The sequence below is a fragment of the Phaethon lepturus genome, unplaced genomic scaffold (genome assembly GCF_000687285.1).
Source record: "Phaethon lepturus isolate BGI_N335 unplaced genomic scaffold, ASM68728v1 scaffold48214, whole genome shotgun sequence".
NCBI lineage: Eukaryota > Metazoa > Chordata > Aves > Phaethontiformes > Phaethontidae > Phaethon > Phaethon lepturus.
Window position 1 is genome coordinate 9339 of NW_010533496.1, and position 12125 is coordinate 21463.

General features: G+C 37.8%; 1 protein-coding gene across 1 annotated transcript in view; it reads right to left on the minus strand.

The window, feature by feature from the left end:
* POLR3G (polymerase (RNA) III (DNA directed) polypeptide G (32kD)) overlaps window positions 1–11823 on the minus strand; it is a 12216-nt gene extending 393 nt beyond the window's left edge. Inside the window, exons 1-6 of the mRNA XM_010285195.1 lie at window positions 11704–11823; window positions 9451–9580; window positions 5410–5472; window positions 4634–4684; window positions 1212–1282; window positions 211–339 (exon numbers count right to left, since the gene is read on the minus strand). Of these exons, the coding sequence (XP_010283497.1) occupies window positions 211–339; window positions 1212–1282; window positions 4634–4684; window positions 5410–5472; window positions 9451–9580; window positions 11704–11823 (564 nt within the window). The remainder of the gene's footprint in view (window positions 1–210; window positions 340–1211; window positions 1283–4633; window positions 4685–5409; window positions 5473–9450; window positions 9581–11703) is intronic.
* Window positions 11824–12125: the final 302 nt, after the last annotated feature.

Sequence of the window (12125 nt, forward strand, 5' to 3'; positions counted from 1 at the left end):
ATCTTTTTTCAGAGCTCTTTGGCAGCAACAAGTCTAAAACACCCACTTAAATTAACTACAACACAATGTAGTGCAATGAAGAGAATTAATGTAATAACGCGTCTGACTACAACTCTCCCTCAGCGTCAGAGAAGTTCTTTGGCTGACAGCCAACACACTACTCAAAGAGTGGGATCTGACTTTGTGCAAATAGGAAAACTAACATTATACCTCTTCATGCTCCTCTTCATCATATTCTTCTGGTTCTTCTGCTTCTTCATCATCTTCACCTTCTTTGTCTTTTGTTTTTTCTTTCTCATCTTCAGATTTTTCTTCATCGTCAGCCTTCTTTTCCAACTCCTGTCACAAAGCAATCTCCTTTACAAGGTAATCTCATGTTACAGCAACAGCATATCCTCCCCACTGCTGCAGTTAACAGCAAGGCAACTAGCATAACAATGCTGTGCAAATGTTTTTTGTCAATATTTAAAACAACATGTCGTGAAGCATGAGAACCTCATAAGGACTGACTTGATCAAGCATTAGCTATCAGATCTGAAGTATAAACAAGTATGTCTTGTGTAATAAATTGAGATGGCGATTTCCCTTTACCAGCCACTGTTAGAATAACTGACAATAGAAGGCCATGTCATACTTGATAAAGCAATACCACATACTGTATATAATAAGGTACCTGCACCAAACAACTGACAGATCAACAAAAGAAAAAATACATGGCTGTTTCACCTTTAAGCTTTCCATTCCCACATGGTGGGTAGTTTCCTCCAACACTGAGGTCACTTTCCTCCCAAGTTTCTCTTTCTATATTGTTTCTTCCCTCTCACCTTATTACATTGTTTTAATTTCCAACATCAGTAGATTGCCGAAACTACAATAGATTTAAAAGCTCTGGCACCAATTCCTCCTTCAGTAAGTTCTAATAGTAGCTCTGCTGTTCAGAGTTATGCTACATTGCTACCCAGTGAAGAACAACTGGTCGTTCTGTTCAGAGTCAGAAAGGAGCAAAGAAGATAGTTTCTCCACAGCTAAGTTCTAACCTTATCCTCTCCTTTGTGCTACCACATTGCAGAACCGTTGTCTGTCAGAGTTACAAGACAGGGCCAGAAAAAGGCTGCTTTGATTATTTCATTTGTACAAAAAAACATACTAAAGGCTTCATTTTCCTTCAGCAATTTCTATTATACATTTCAGAAAGAGCATGCACATCTTACCTCAATTTTTTTCAACACATCCAGATTACTTTTAGGCTCAGAGCTTTTTGCCTTTTTTGGTTTTGCACCTGCTGAAACAAAACACATCACTATTATTTTTCTAATATGGAAGAACACAAATTCTCTTGTTTTACTTCCTCTTAAGAGCTTATATATTGAGTATGCCATGGAAATCCCATACTGTCTGTGTTTAAATTACCTTAGACTTTGAGCTACATCACTCATGGAGGTGTAAATGCCCTATTTATGTAAGTGATGCCTATAAGACCAGTCTGGAACTCACTTTGAACAGACAACTGACCAAACGTTTGGTCAAACTGTTCAGCTTCACAAAATACTTTTCACCTATATACCCACAATATGTTAAGGAACTAGATCAAAATCTCAATTGTTATTTTTCATCATCTTGAAAAGATAAAATATCATTAATGTTACTAATTTATGCAACACATAATGACAGCTGGGTGCTTGAGATAGATAAAAAAGGCAGACAGCAGTTTATTAGCTCCAGCACAGTAGGCACGGTTACTGCAGCTAGATGGCTTTCAGAGCACAGTTGGTTCTCGTCTAACGAGTCCACAGTGTGTATTTCCACCTCATCCCTTGATTCATGAACATAATCTTGATATCAAGTTACTCCCTACAATCCAGCCTCATTATGCTACTTAACAACATGGTGGAGCAAAGGTCAAAAATGGCATTCCATATAGCCAGATAAAAGCTACCTGAATTGCAGCACCCTAAAATAAGGGAATAGCTGCCCCAATTCCCAGAGTGCAATTTGACCTGTAGATGAAAAGAAACAGAGAGTTCCAGACTGAGAGATGTTACAGCCTTTAGAGAGCTCTTTGAGACGTCCTGTTTCCATGATGTAGCTGTGTTTTGGCTCTCCTGTTATATTCAGCACAATCAGATAAAACTTACAACACAGGGCTGTACCTAACACAGATTAGCTCTTCTCAGCAGGGTAAAACTGCCTGTGTGAAGTGACTGATGGACAAGGCAGCTTCAGACAAGCTAGCTTACATAACTTGCACCTTTTTTATGCTAGGCTGCACTAAGTGTCATCAGAAAGAAAAACAGTATGCGTTGATGGAGGGGATATCCCTTCTGGAGCATATAGTAACCCAATGTGGTTATGTATTTTATCTGGCCTAATACTTAAGGAAGCAGAACTCTAAGAGCTGCTAAGCAGACAACTGTCTTTTATCAAAAGCATTTGTCATAAATAACATCCAGTTCATTTCAGTGTTTTGCCTAGGAAGGGATCATGTGACAAAAGCACTGCACAGAGCTAAGGGCAGTCAAGCTGCTCTGTAATAACATACAAACAGCATCAAAGCAAACACATCCAGAATGAAGTAGGCTTTTAAGGAAAACAAGTGGAAAGCGCGATTCAAAATTATCATCTCTGCACAAACCCCTGCAGGCTTTTAGAGATAATGCCTATAGGACTAACAGCCTGGAAACATAAACAGACATGCAAGATCCTTCCTTAAATGCTGGGCATCTCTGGAGCTTATCATAAAATTAGACACTGACCCATTGTTAGAAGAACTTCAAACACAATAGCTCCTTACATCCATGTACCTTGGAGGTGCAATGGAATACAATCTCATCTTTCCAAATACCTGTTCTTGCAGTACTTGGGCTTAAATGCATACATCCGATTGCTGTATGCATATGCACACAGCTGGCCTACAAGAGCTGAGCCCACTCAAATCCGTATTAATTTTTTTTGGCAGGCACTGCTGGTATGTAGGATTCTGTGGTCCACAGCCCTGAGTAAGTGTGGGAGAGATGTGGATTTCTACCCGAAGTTTTATCACTAAGAAGGTCAGGTCTTAGGTTAAAACATTCATGGAAACCAGAACAGGGGAGGGAGAGGTATGTAAAAATGACGCTGTCCCTGTACATGTAACTGTGAAGTGATCCCAAAACCACTCCTTGCAGTTACAAAGGTAGAATGGTAAGAAGCCTGTTTGAATTTTGGTGCAGATCCTCTTGACTCTGTCACTTTTGATCCACTGGGTTATAAAGTGTCACCTAAGATGGCTGTTCTCAAAGTGCAACAAAAATATGTACCAGAAGGGCTAACTGTCACTGATCAGCTCTTTATAAACTTCCTGGCCTCTATATCATCACGATTCCCCCCAAAAAACAAAAGCACATGATTTTTGCTTTTAGAGGGACCTTTTTTTTATCCAGTCAAATTCCGATGGTCAGCTGATCTTTGCCATTACAACTATGTAAGAAAATACACTTTTAAGAGCAAACAGAGAAACTGGCACAAAAGAGGAAAAATCCCCCACAGTGAGCAGTGATTCTCTTTGCTTATGATAATCACAACATTATCATAACAAGAAACAATAAATCAGTATTTATGACTTCATTGGATCTTGGGCAGCCAATTATTGCCTATAGGCTTATAAAAGCCAATACAGTTTCTTCTTTTGGAAAAAAAAAAAGTAGGTATGTACTGGTTTAGAGATTTCGCAAATAAGTATTTAATTTTCAGTTGAATCTTGCAGTCTACCTTTACTACCATGCTTCTCAGTGACACTCTTAAAAGAAACAAAGTTCCAGCTGAACCAGTCTCCATGACTACTGCACATCCCTTTTTTTTTTTCCTATTTTAATTTCGAACTGAAAAATGACACATGAAGGACTTGGAGACCAAGAAAGTAAACAATTATGTGTAACAGACAGCTAGATACAGGACGCCAAGTGTTAGTTCACATCAACAGAGCAACAGACTTCTACAGAGAACTTAAAATAACAGTCATGCATACTAGAAAACACTTTGAAAAACAAATACACATATGATGCTGTGTAATAAAAAAGTTTTTTCCTGTAAGAACAACCAATACCAGCTCCAACTGCTGTTGAAGGATCTGGTTCACAATTCTGCAGAAGCAAGCTGAAAACAAACAAAAAAAGTAAAACCAGGGAAAATAGAAAATAACCTGTATTAAATCACATATAAAAGGCTTAAAAAAATGCAAAAGTCAACCAAATCATAAACAAGGTAATTGAGAAACCCAAAATGTAAAGGAAATCTGAACAGCCAGCTATTCATTGAATAGAAGTGTTGACTAAAGATACAAACTTTCAAATTGAGAAGTTTTGTGGGTTTTTAATCTTTCACTGTTACGTATCTCATATGTTAATAGGGTACATCAATATGAAAGGCAGGAAAGGAAGATAAATCTGTTCCAGTAGGTTAAAACATCCTACAGAAGCAAAGCAAAAACCACAAAAGCCAGGCAGACTAGTAAATTATTTAGAAAAAAATCTGCTAAAAGCCCTGATTATTCAGAGTAATTAACATTTCTACCATTTTTTCCCCCTAACCAGCTCCAGTATATCTTCCATCACTTAACTAGTGTGCACTAGATACTTCTTAAAAATATATAATATACCTTTTTTGGTCTTTTTCTTTGGCTTCATCTCTCTTGGGAGTCTTCTCCAATCTGTACAGAAAATAGCTTTAATATATATGAACGATATTACAGCTCTAATCCTCCCCGTCACCCACCAAGGAAAGGTAGGGGCCCCTGTTGTGCTTGATCCTATTTACATGCATGCCTAAGTGTTTTAGCACACAACAGTTTTATGGAATTCTAGCTGTACTTTAAATTGAGGAACTAGACTGAGGACTGGCATTTCACTCAATGATGACTGGCCTCTGCCCCAACGAGACAAAGTTCGGCCCTTCCAGTGGCCCACATGCCCTTCAATTTACACTCTATAAGTAAGTTTGCAGTAGTGAGCTCTACAGATGTGCTTGTGGAAGTTTAATGCTATAAAATCCAGCTACCTGTGACTGAGACATCACGTTGGGTTATTTTTAGTAACATCAGTGTTTGCTCCCAGTTCAAAAATGGTATCTGCATGGCAAGTAAGGAAGGACAGCTAGAGTGAGAGCTAAAGCTTACAATTTTGCTGCAAATCAGTTGTTTCAACTGAGTAAATTCACAAAATCAGATTTTTTTTCCCCTCTTTTTGAGGGGAGCAAAGTAATACTTCACCTTGATCTGAAAACATGCAAAGGTCATAACCCTCAACAACGAATACATGACTTGGTCAAGATTTGCATACTTTTTTATTGCTTGAAAAATAATTAATCAAACATGTAAAAGAGCAGAACATTTTACAGGCTAATAAAGAATTAGCCTTTGATAATCTCAGATACTACCTGGGGTCCATGCTGCATGCTCCTTTTCACTGTTCTGGTACTTTTTACTGTACCTCTCAATGGCTACAGAGAATACAAAGAGTTATTGAATTCAATTAATCAAAAATGCAATACAGACACTGTCCTTGATACTGTCCTGTAACTAAACACACACTGTATTTTTTTTAATCCCACTTAAAAAAACCAGTTTAATGTCACTACTTCGAGCAGTTCTCATGATAATTCCCAGGACTAATCATTTGCTAAGTACCTGCAAGACCTGGATTTTATATCCTCCCAAAAACCTGCAAAAACCTTGAATATTGTTTTGCATTTTTGGGGTATCTCTTTTCAATTAAAACACTCGCACACATCCCCCTCCCCCTCACCCCAACCAAACAAAACTCAAACCTCTCCAAAATTATTGTCATTTCTACTTTACCCTTGGAAAGCATGAAAACATAAAATGCAGATATATAAAATGCAGACTGATCCTGGTCAAATTCCAAGACTTTACGTACTTCTGCAATGGCAAAGCTTTGCAGCATAACAGAGATGTGTCCTGCACAGCAGCAACACATTTTAGTCTATTTAACCTCTTTCCAGGCACAGGAACTAAACTGATAAATGGATTGTAAATAATACAGTAGTTATACAGTGTAAATATATCCATTTATACTGCAAAAAAGCCTTCTTGTACAATCTCTAATGACAAAAGCAGTATCAAAATGTTAAGTATTTCAAAATCAGTCCCATTTTTTCTTACAAAACTACCACACCCAACTGCAAAATCCACTTAATGCAAAATTACTGGTTCTGGTTGCACTAGTAACTCATTAACCAAACACGGATTTTTGTGGGTATTGCACAAAAAATGGTAACAAAGACAGACTGTGACCTTTACAGTCAAAGGCTTCTAACACACTCACCAGAGAAAAGGAAGGGAGAAGGAAGACCTCAGACATGAAGCTCAATTTTAAACTTAGTTATGACGAGGGTAAGCAGAAGACCTACTTAAAACTGTGCTTAAACAAAGAGCTTGCATTTAAAATGACAGTGTCTCAAGGGGCATTTAACGTAGATGGCCTTCACAGATGGTGTTGGAAACTGTCAGCACAGAGACAGAAAGAAACTAGTAGTTTTGATTTCAGCTCAAGGGTTTTTAGTGAAGAACTAATTACTGATGCCATCAGTAAAAAAATACATCAGACTGATTCTTGCCACTTCCTGCTAATGAATTAACTCCAAACTGCTGCCAAGGTTACAGTCAGTCAGTCATAGCAGATATACCTACAGGAAAAATATGAATGATTCATAGCTTATGAAGTGAGAAGAACAGAGAAATTAGTATAGAACATGCCTGCTACCCACTCAAAATGCATGTTGGAATGAATGATGAAAATCTATTCTATATAGCACACTAATGCATCAAACTTGCCAGGCAATGTTAGACGTGGCTTCCATTTACTACCTGAATAATGAAAGACAGCTAGCTAGATATGGCCTCACTAATTAAAATGTTTCCCTTCTCACACTTGGCTCACAGATGTTGTGCTGAGGGTTTAAAACAATCCATTTGCTCTTGTAGCAAAGCCAGTTTAAGAAGATCCTGCCCACAGTCCCCCTCCTGCCTCTCTCTTAGTCCTACCAGTTGTTTTGATGAAATAAAGAGGAGCAAAGGGCTAGAAACCAGATAACAGACAAGATCAGTTAAAAATAATCTACCCTGGGGGAAGAAAGTGATTTTCTTAAAGCTAGGCCACTTCTGCCACGTAATGCAGTCCCAGAGACAACTGCTTACTGTGACCGAGATAAAAGCAAGCTTTTAAAGATGCAGACCACCACTGATGTAATTATACCCCACCCCTCAGATGAGGCATTTTTGTACAACTAAAGGTCAGTAAAAAGTTACCTCAACTTACCAATTTACCCTTGGGGAGATGATGATAACATTTGAAGCATTATTTGAGTCTATGAAGTGGCTGTCTACCTGCTTTCCCTGGAACTGCTAGTTTTTGTAGAAAAAGAGTCTTCAAAACTGGCAGTTCTACTAATGAGCACACTCAGCAACAGAGAGATATCACTCCATCTCAGAAAGAAGGCTGCAGAAACAAAGACAATTTTGAGATGGACAGCGAGAATGATCACGTGAGGCAAAGCTGGCAAAGAGAGACAGTATGTTCTCATAAAGTGGTTGGTTCCTTGGAAATAACCCTGACTGTCTCTCAGGCATAGCAGTTTCCTTTTTTGTGCCTCAAACAGAAACAGCAAACTTCAAGCCTGACAAAGATCAAGAGCATGGCAAGCCTCTAGTGAGATGAGAATCCGAAGGGATTGAAATTTGTTTACTCAGAAGATGAAAGAGGAGATGCGATAAAAGAGTAATTTGGAATTCTTCTACCATCATAAAGGGATCCAGAAATGAAGATCAGACCTGTTCTCCTTGCCTCATAACCAACGTTTTACCTGGCCACACCGTCAGGGTCCAGCCTGGGCTGTGCTTGTGCTGCACTACAGCTGCCTGCTGCGTCCCGGTGACTGCTGGGCTCCAGCTGCAGGTCAGAGGAAATAATTCTGCCTTTTGTGAGCCACAACATCTGGTTGGCAGTGTGTTCACTGCTCACACCGCACAGTGCTGCTCCATTTTGAATAGTGCCTCAGTACAAGAACAAGCGGACAATCAGTAAGGTATGTTAATCAGTATTACATTCAAAGCCTAATTAAAAAAAAAAAATTGCACGCAGTCTCAAAAACCTCTAGAATTCACCACTACACCATGAACAAAAATGACAAGAAATTCAGAGGGGATTGGACTATGTATCTGTTTAATATCGACATCATGAATATTCAGTCAGAAAATATTCTGATGGTGTGGAGGTGGAAATTAAACTTCAAGTTTTAGAGTTCAGGTCACCTCTCATTATTCAAAATCAGCACCAGATAGCAAGGAAAAGATAATCCAGTGTTTGGCCACTTTGGATTTCTTAGACATTTTTATAAAGCTTTTCAGCTACTGCCTGCTGCACTGACTGGGCCTAGGGTCTGACACATGCAGCACTTCCTAATATGTTATATTTGCTCTTTTCGTGTAACAGCACTTGCTATTAATACCATTCAGAACAAGCACTCAGGAGGATAATAGAACTAGGCAAAAATCACAAATGATGAGAAGCACTGCTCACAGTAATAACCTCCTGTGACTGCTAGATTTACCATCCCCCCGAGCAAGGTAAACAGACATTAAAGTCTTCCTACCCTGCTCCCCTTTCCTTCTTTCCCACTAGCTCAGTCTTCTGACCAGGAAGCTTGGATTTTAACAGTATTAATGACGTACGGCTGGATGTCAAGTATGGAACATTTATCATTATCCAACAATAACAAAGTGGTTAATTTTTAATTACGCATAAGCAAAAGATATTCTTAGGTTGCGTAAGATCAAGCTTTGGCTTCTAATCCAGCTCTGCTTCTGATGCAAATCTCAGTAAATCACTTATCCTCATGTCAATCTTCGTATTTCAGGTGACTTGTCAGTAATACTTACCGATCTTTCCTGAATGGACTTAGGGGAAAAAAAAAATTAGTACCTTTTAGAATGTCCAGCTATTAAATATAACATGGATTATTTTAAGTATGTCTTTACACAATTAAAATGGAAGCTGAATTTCAACCCTAGTATCTGCTACAGATTTCTTTGCTCCAATGCAAAAATTTTAGGGTGTTTTAACATGTAGAAATGCCTAGTTTGCTTGTTTCAGTTAACATACAATTGAAAAGACTGCATGTAGTTGGTCTAAAGTTTCTTACTGTGCATCAAATGGAATAGATGTTTGATACCTCTCTTTCTCACACAGTAGTTGCATTCCAGTTACAGTACTCGTAGGTGTGACCTACAACTTCAATAAGTGTAAAATCAGAAAAATTGCCTATTATCTTAAGCTGCCAATTTTTATTCCTCATTATCAGTACAAAATACATCTTCAACACATGCATTTCACTACATCATCCTTCATGGAATAACAACTATTGAAGATATAAATAAAAATAAAAAGCACACAAACAAACCTTCATGATCTTCTTCTACTGTCAAAAAATATGGCATTTTTTTCATAGTTCCTCTAAGATCTTGTTTTAAGGCCAACATGTAATCTTCGTCTTCTCCTGTTTTCAGAGGCACTGGCTTATTGTCTGTACTCTGTACAAATTATGTTTATTATTTATGAGGTCTCAATATCCATCAAATATACAGGAACACTAACAATAGCTACAATAAACACAGCTAATCACAGAAGACTGCAACTATACATTATGCTACTTCACAAGTATACTTTATTGCATTCTGACATGCATAACTACGTTTACAACTAAATTTATACCTTTTATGACTTTGCTGTATCTTTCTGCAAAAATGTATCAAGAAATCAAGAAAAAAAAAGTATTAAATCTGTGACATAGTCATTCATAGTCATGCTAAGCTCTTAATTGCCAAAAGCAGTTTTTCACACCAGCCTAACTTACTCAGAAACCATCGCTTCTCTCTTCAGTCAGAGTCCCGCTGGCCTTAAGCTCTTCTAAAACAGTGTTTTAACTACATTAAGTATGATGACTCTGAGTAACATGGACATCCTTTCTGTGACTATTGTCATGGAAACACGTTGTGTTGTCATACAACCAGGTAGCACTCAGGCCTCACACAATTCAGTTTCTGTCAGCTGAATTTAAATGAATTGCTAAGGTTTGGATTTTTGGGGTGGTTTTTTGCACTATGCATCTTGAAATTGGAAAAGATAAATAAGTGAAAACATGCTTAAAAACACACAGAACACTAGAGCCAGAGACAGAATTACCGAATGGATGTTGTTTCTCTCACATGTGCACAGATGGTGCACAATCAATACCTGAGTGGGGGGCTGCAAAGCGCAAAGTGCTATCACAAGTCCCAGAGCTGGATCATGAAATGAGTTTACTGCTTCCAGCTATATTTGCTAGCTGGCCAACATTTTAAATCACTAATGTTGCTGTTGGTAAGCTGATGCTCCTTAACGGAGTTTCTAATTGCATTTACAGGAAATTCCTAAGAACTCAGAAGGTATCTATTAGAAACATGCAATAGCAACAATTCACGGCTTAAAATAATTTCACTGCAAGTCTGTCAACAGCTGTAATATACTTTTTGTCACTGCCCAATCATTAAATCTAACTCTTGAAATTTGTATCGATCCTAGTTATGCCCCTAGGTGAACTTTATTTTTTTTGAATGGCACTAGACTTCCCCTGACAAGTTTAACTTGGTTCTGAAACTTTGTTCACAGGAGGAAGAATGCATCTTTAACTTCTCCATGATATATATATAAGATATACTGGTGCTAGTAATTCTTCTGAGAGGCTGATCCACTGCTGACTGTAACTCCAGAAGCTGCAGTTCACACAGAATTTGGCTTCCTTGTGCTGTCAAGCGGACTGCAACATTTGCATTAGGAACTGTTACAGGTGGCTTAGTATCAGTGAAATCCTACAACTTAGTTGTAAAGGTAGACTAAGAGGTTATATAACATCTGGTTCAGTAAGTCAAAACCTTGGGTGAAATAACTACTCAGAGAAATCTCAGCACAGCACCAACTATATGTCAAACTTGCAAGTTCTGTATCATAACATGTGAGATTGAGGAAAATTTCATGCACCTTGATCAAACCCTGATGTAACTGGGAAGTTCTCTTATACAAAACTGCAACATTGCAAGACTACTTTTCTACCTCAAAATTGTCCAAGTTTCCCTGCATAGCAAAACACAGTCAGAAAATGCTCTTTCTTCACTTTTCTTTTTCAAATACATGCCAAATGCCAAATCTCAATTAAGTTTCCTTAATTACATAAAATATGTTTCAGTTATTTTTAAATTATTTTCAAATGCTGGCTGTTGTGGTACAAGACAATCATCCAAAATCTTTCATGTTTGCATCAACAGTAAATCTCTAAAAACTGCAAATCCATTCATAGCTTCAAAGACTACTGTAATTTTATTTCAAACAAATTCAGATATCCAGTGTTTCCATTATTGTCATGTCCAGAAAACCAAATCATGATCAAGGCTTTAACGAACGAACAGCTTGACAGCAATCTAGTTAAATACAGGATACAACAGTTAGCAAAGGGACAGGAAGTAATAATAAGAAAAGCAATGATTTACATTAAATACTTCAAAACTGACCTGAAGTGCTTAGGGTTGTTCATTATATTTCATTACATTACCTAAAAGTGACAGTGAATACACTTTACCTGAACACTGAGAGTGTACTCTGAGATATTTGTTGTACTTACAGGAAACGGTGGTGGAGGCTTACACATGACATCAGGTAGAGCTGCACCTTTAGCAAAGCCAATAGCCTCTATGTTGAAGGTAAATGCAGCACGTCCTCTTCCTCTACCTGACCCAGCCATCTTGGAGTTACTGAAAATATTACAGATTTTTAAAGATTTAATTTTGCTACATGTATCAAAGGCATGCATATATTACCTATAAAATTAATGCCTAACAAAGATTACAGTAATTTTAAAACTACTCTCAAAGATCATTCTAAATAGCAAGCCATTTTTAATGCCTGTTTCAGGTTCTTCCACATACTATAAAGCTGGTACATGCCTAAAATCAGCTCCATTCCCTCATTTCTTCTAGCCACCTCTGCATGCCTGAAATTACCTTGTAACCTAGGAATGTTAAACTTTCTTCTTCTAAACCTTAG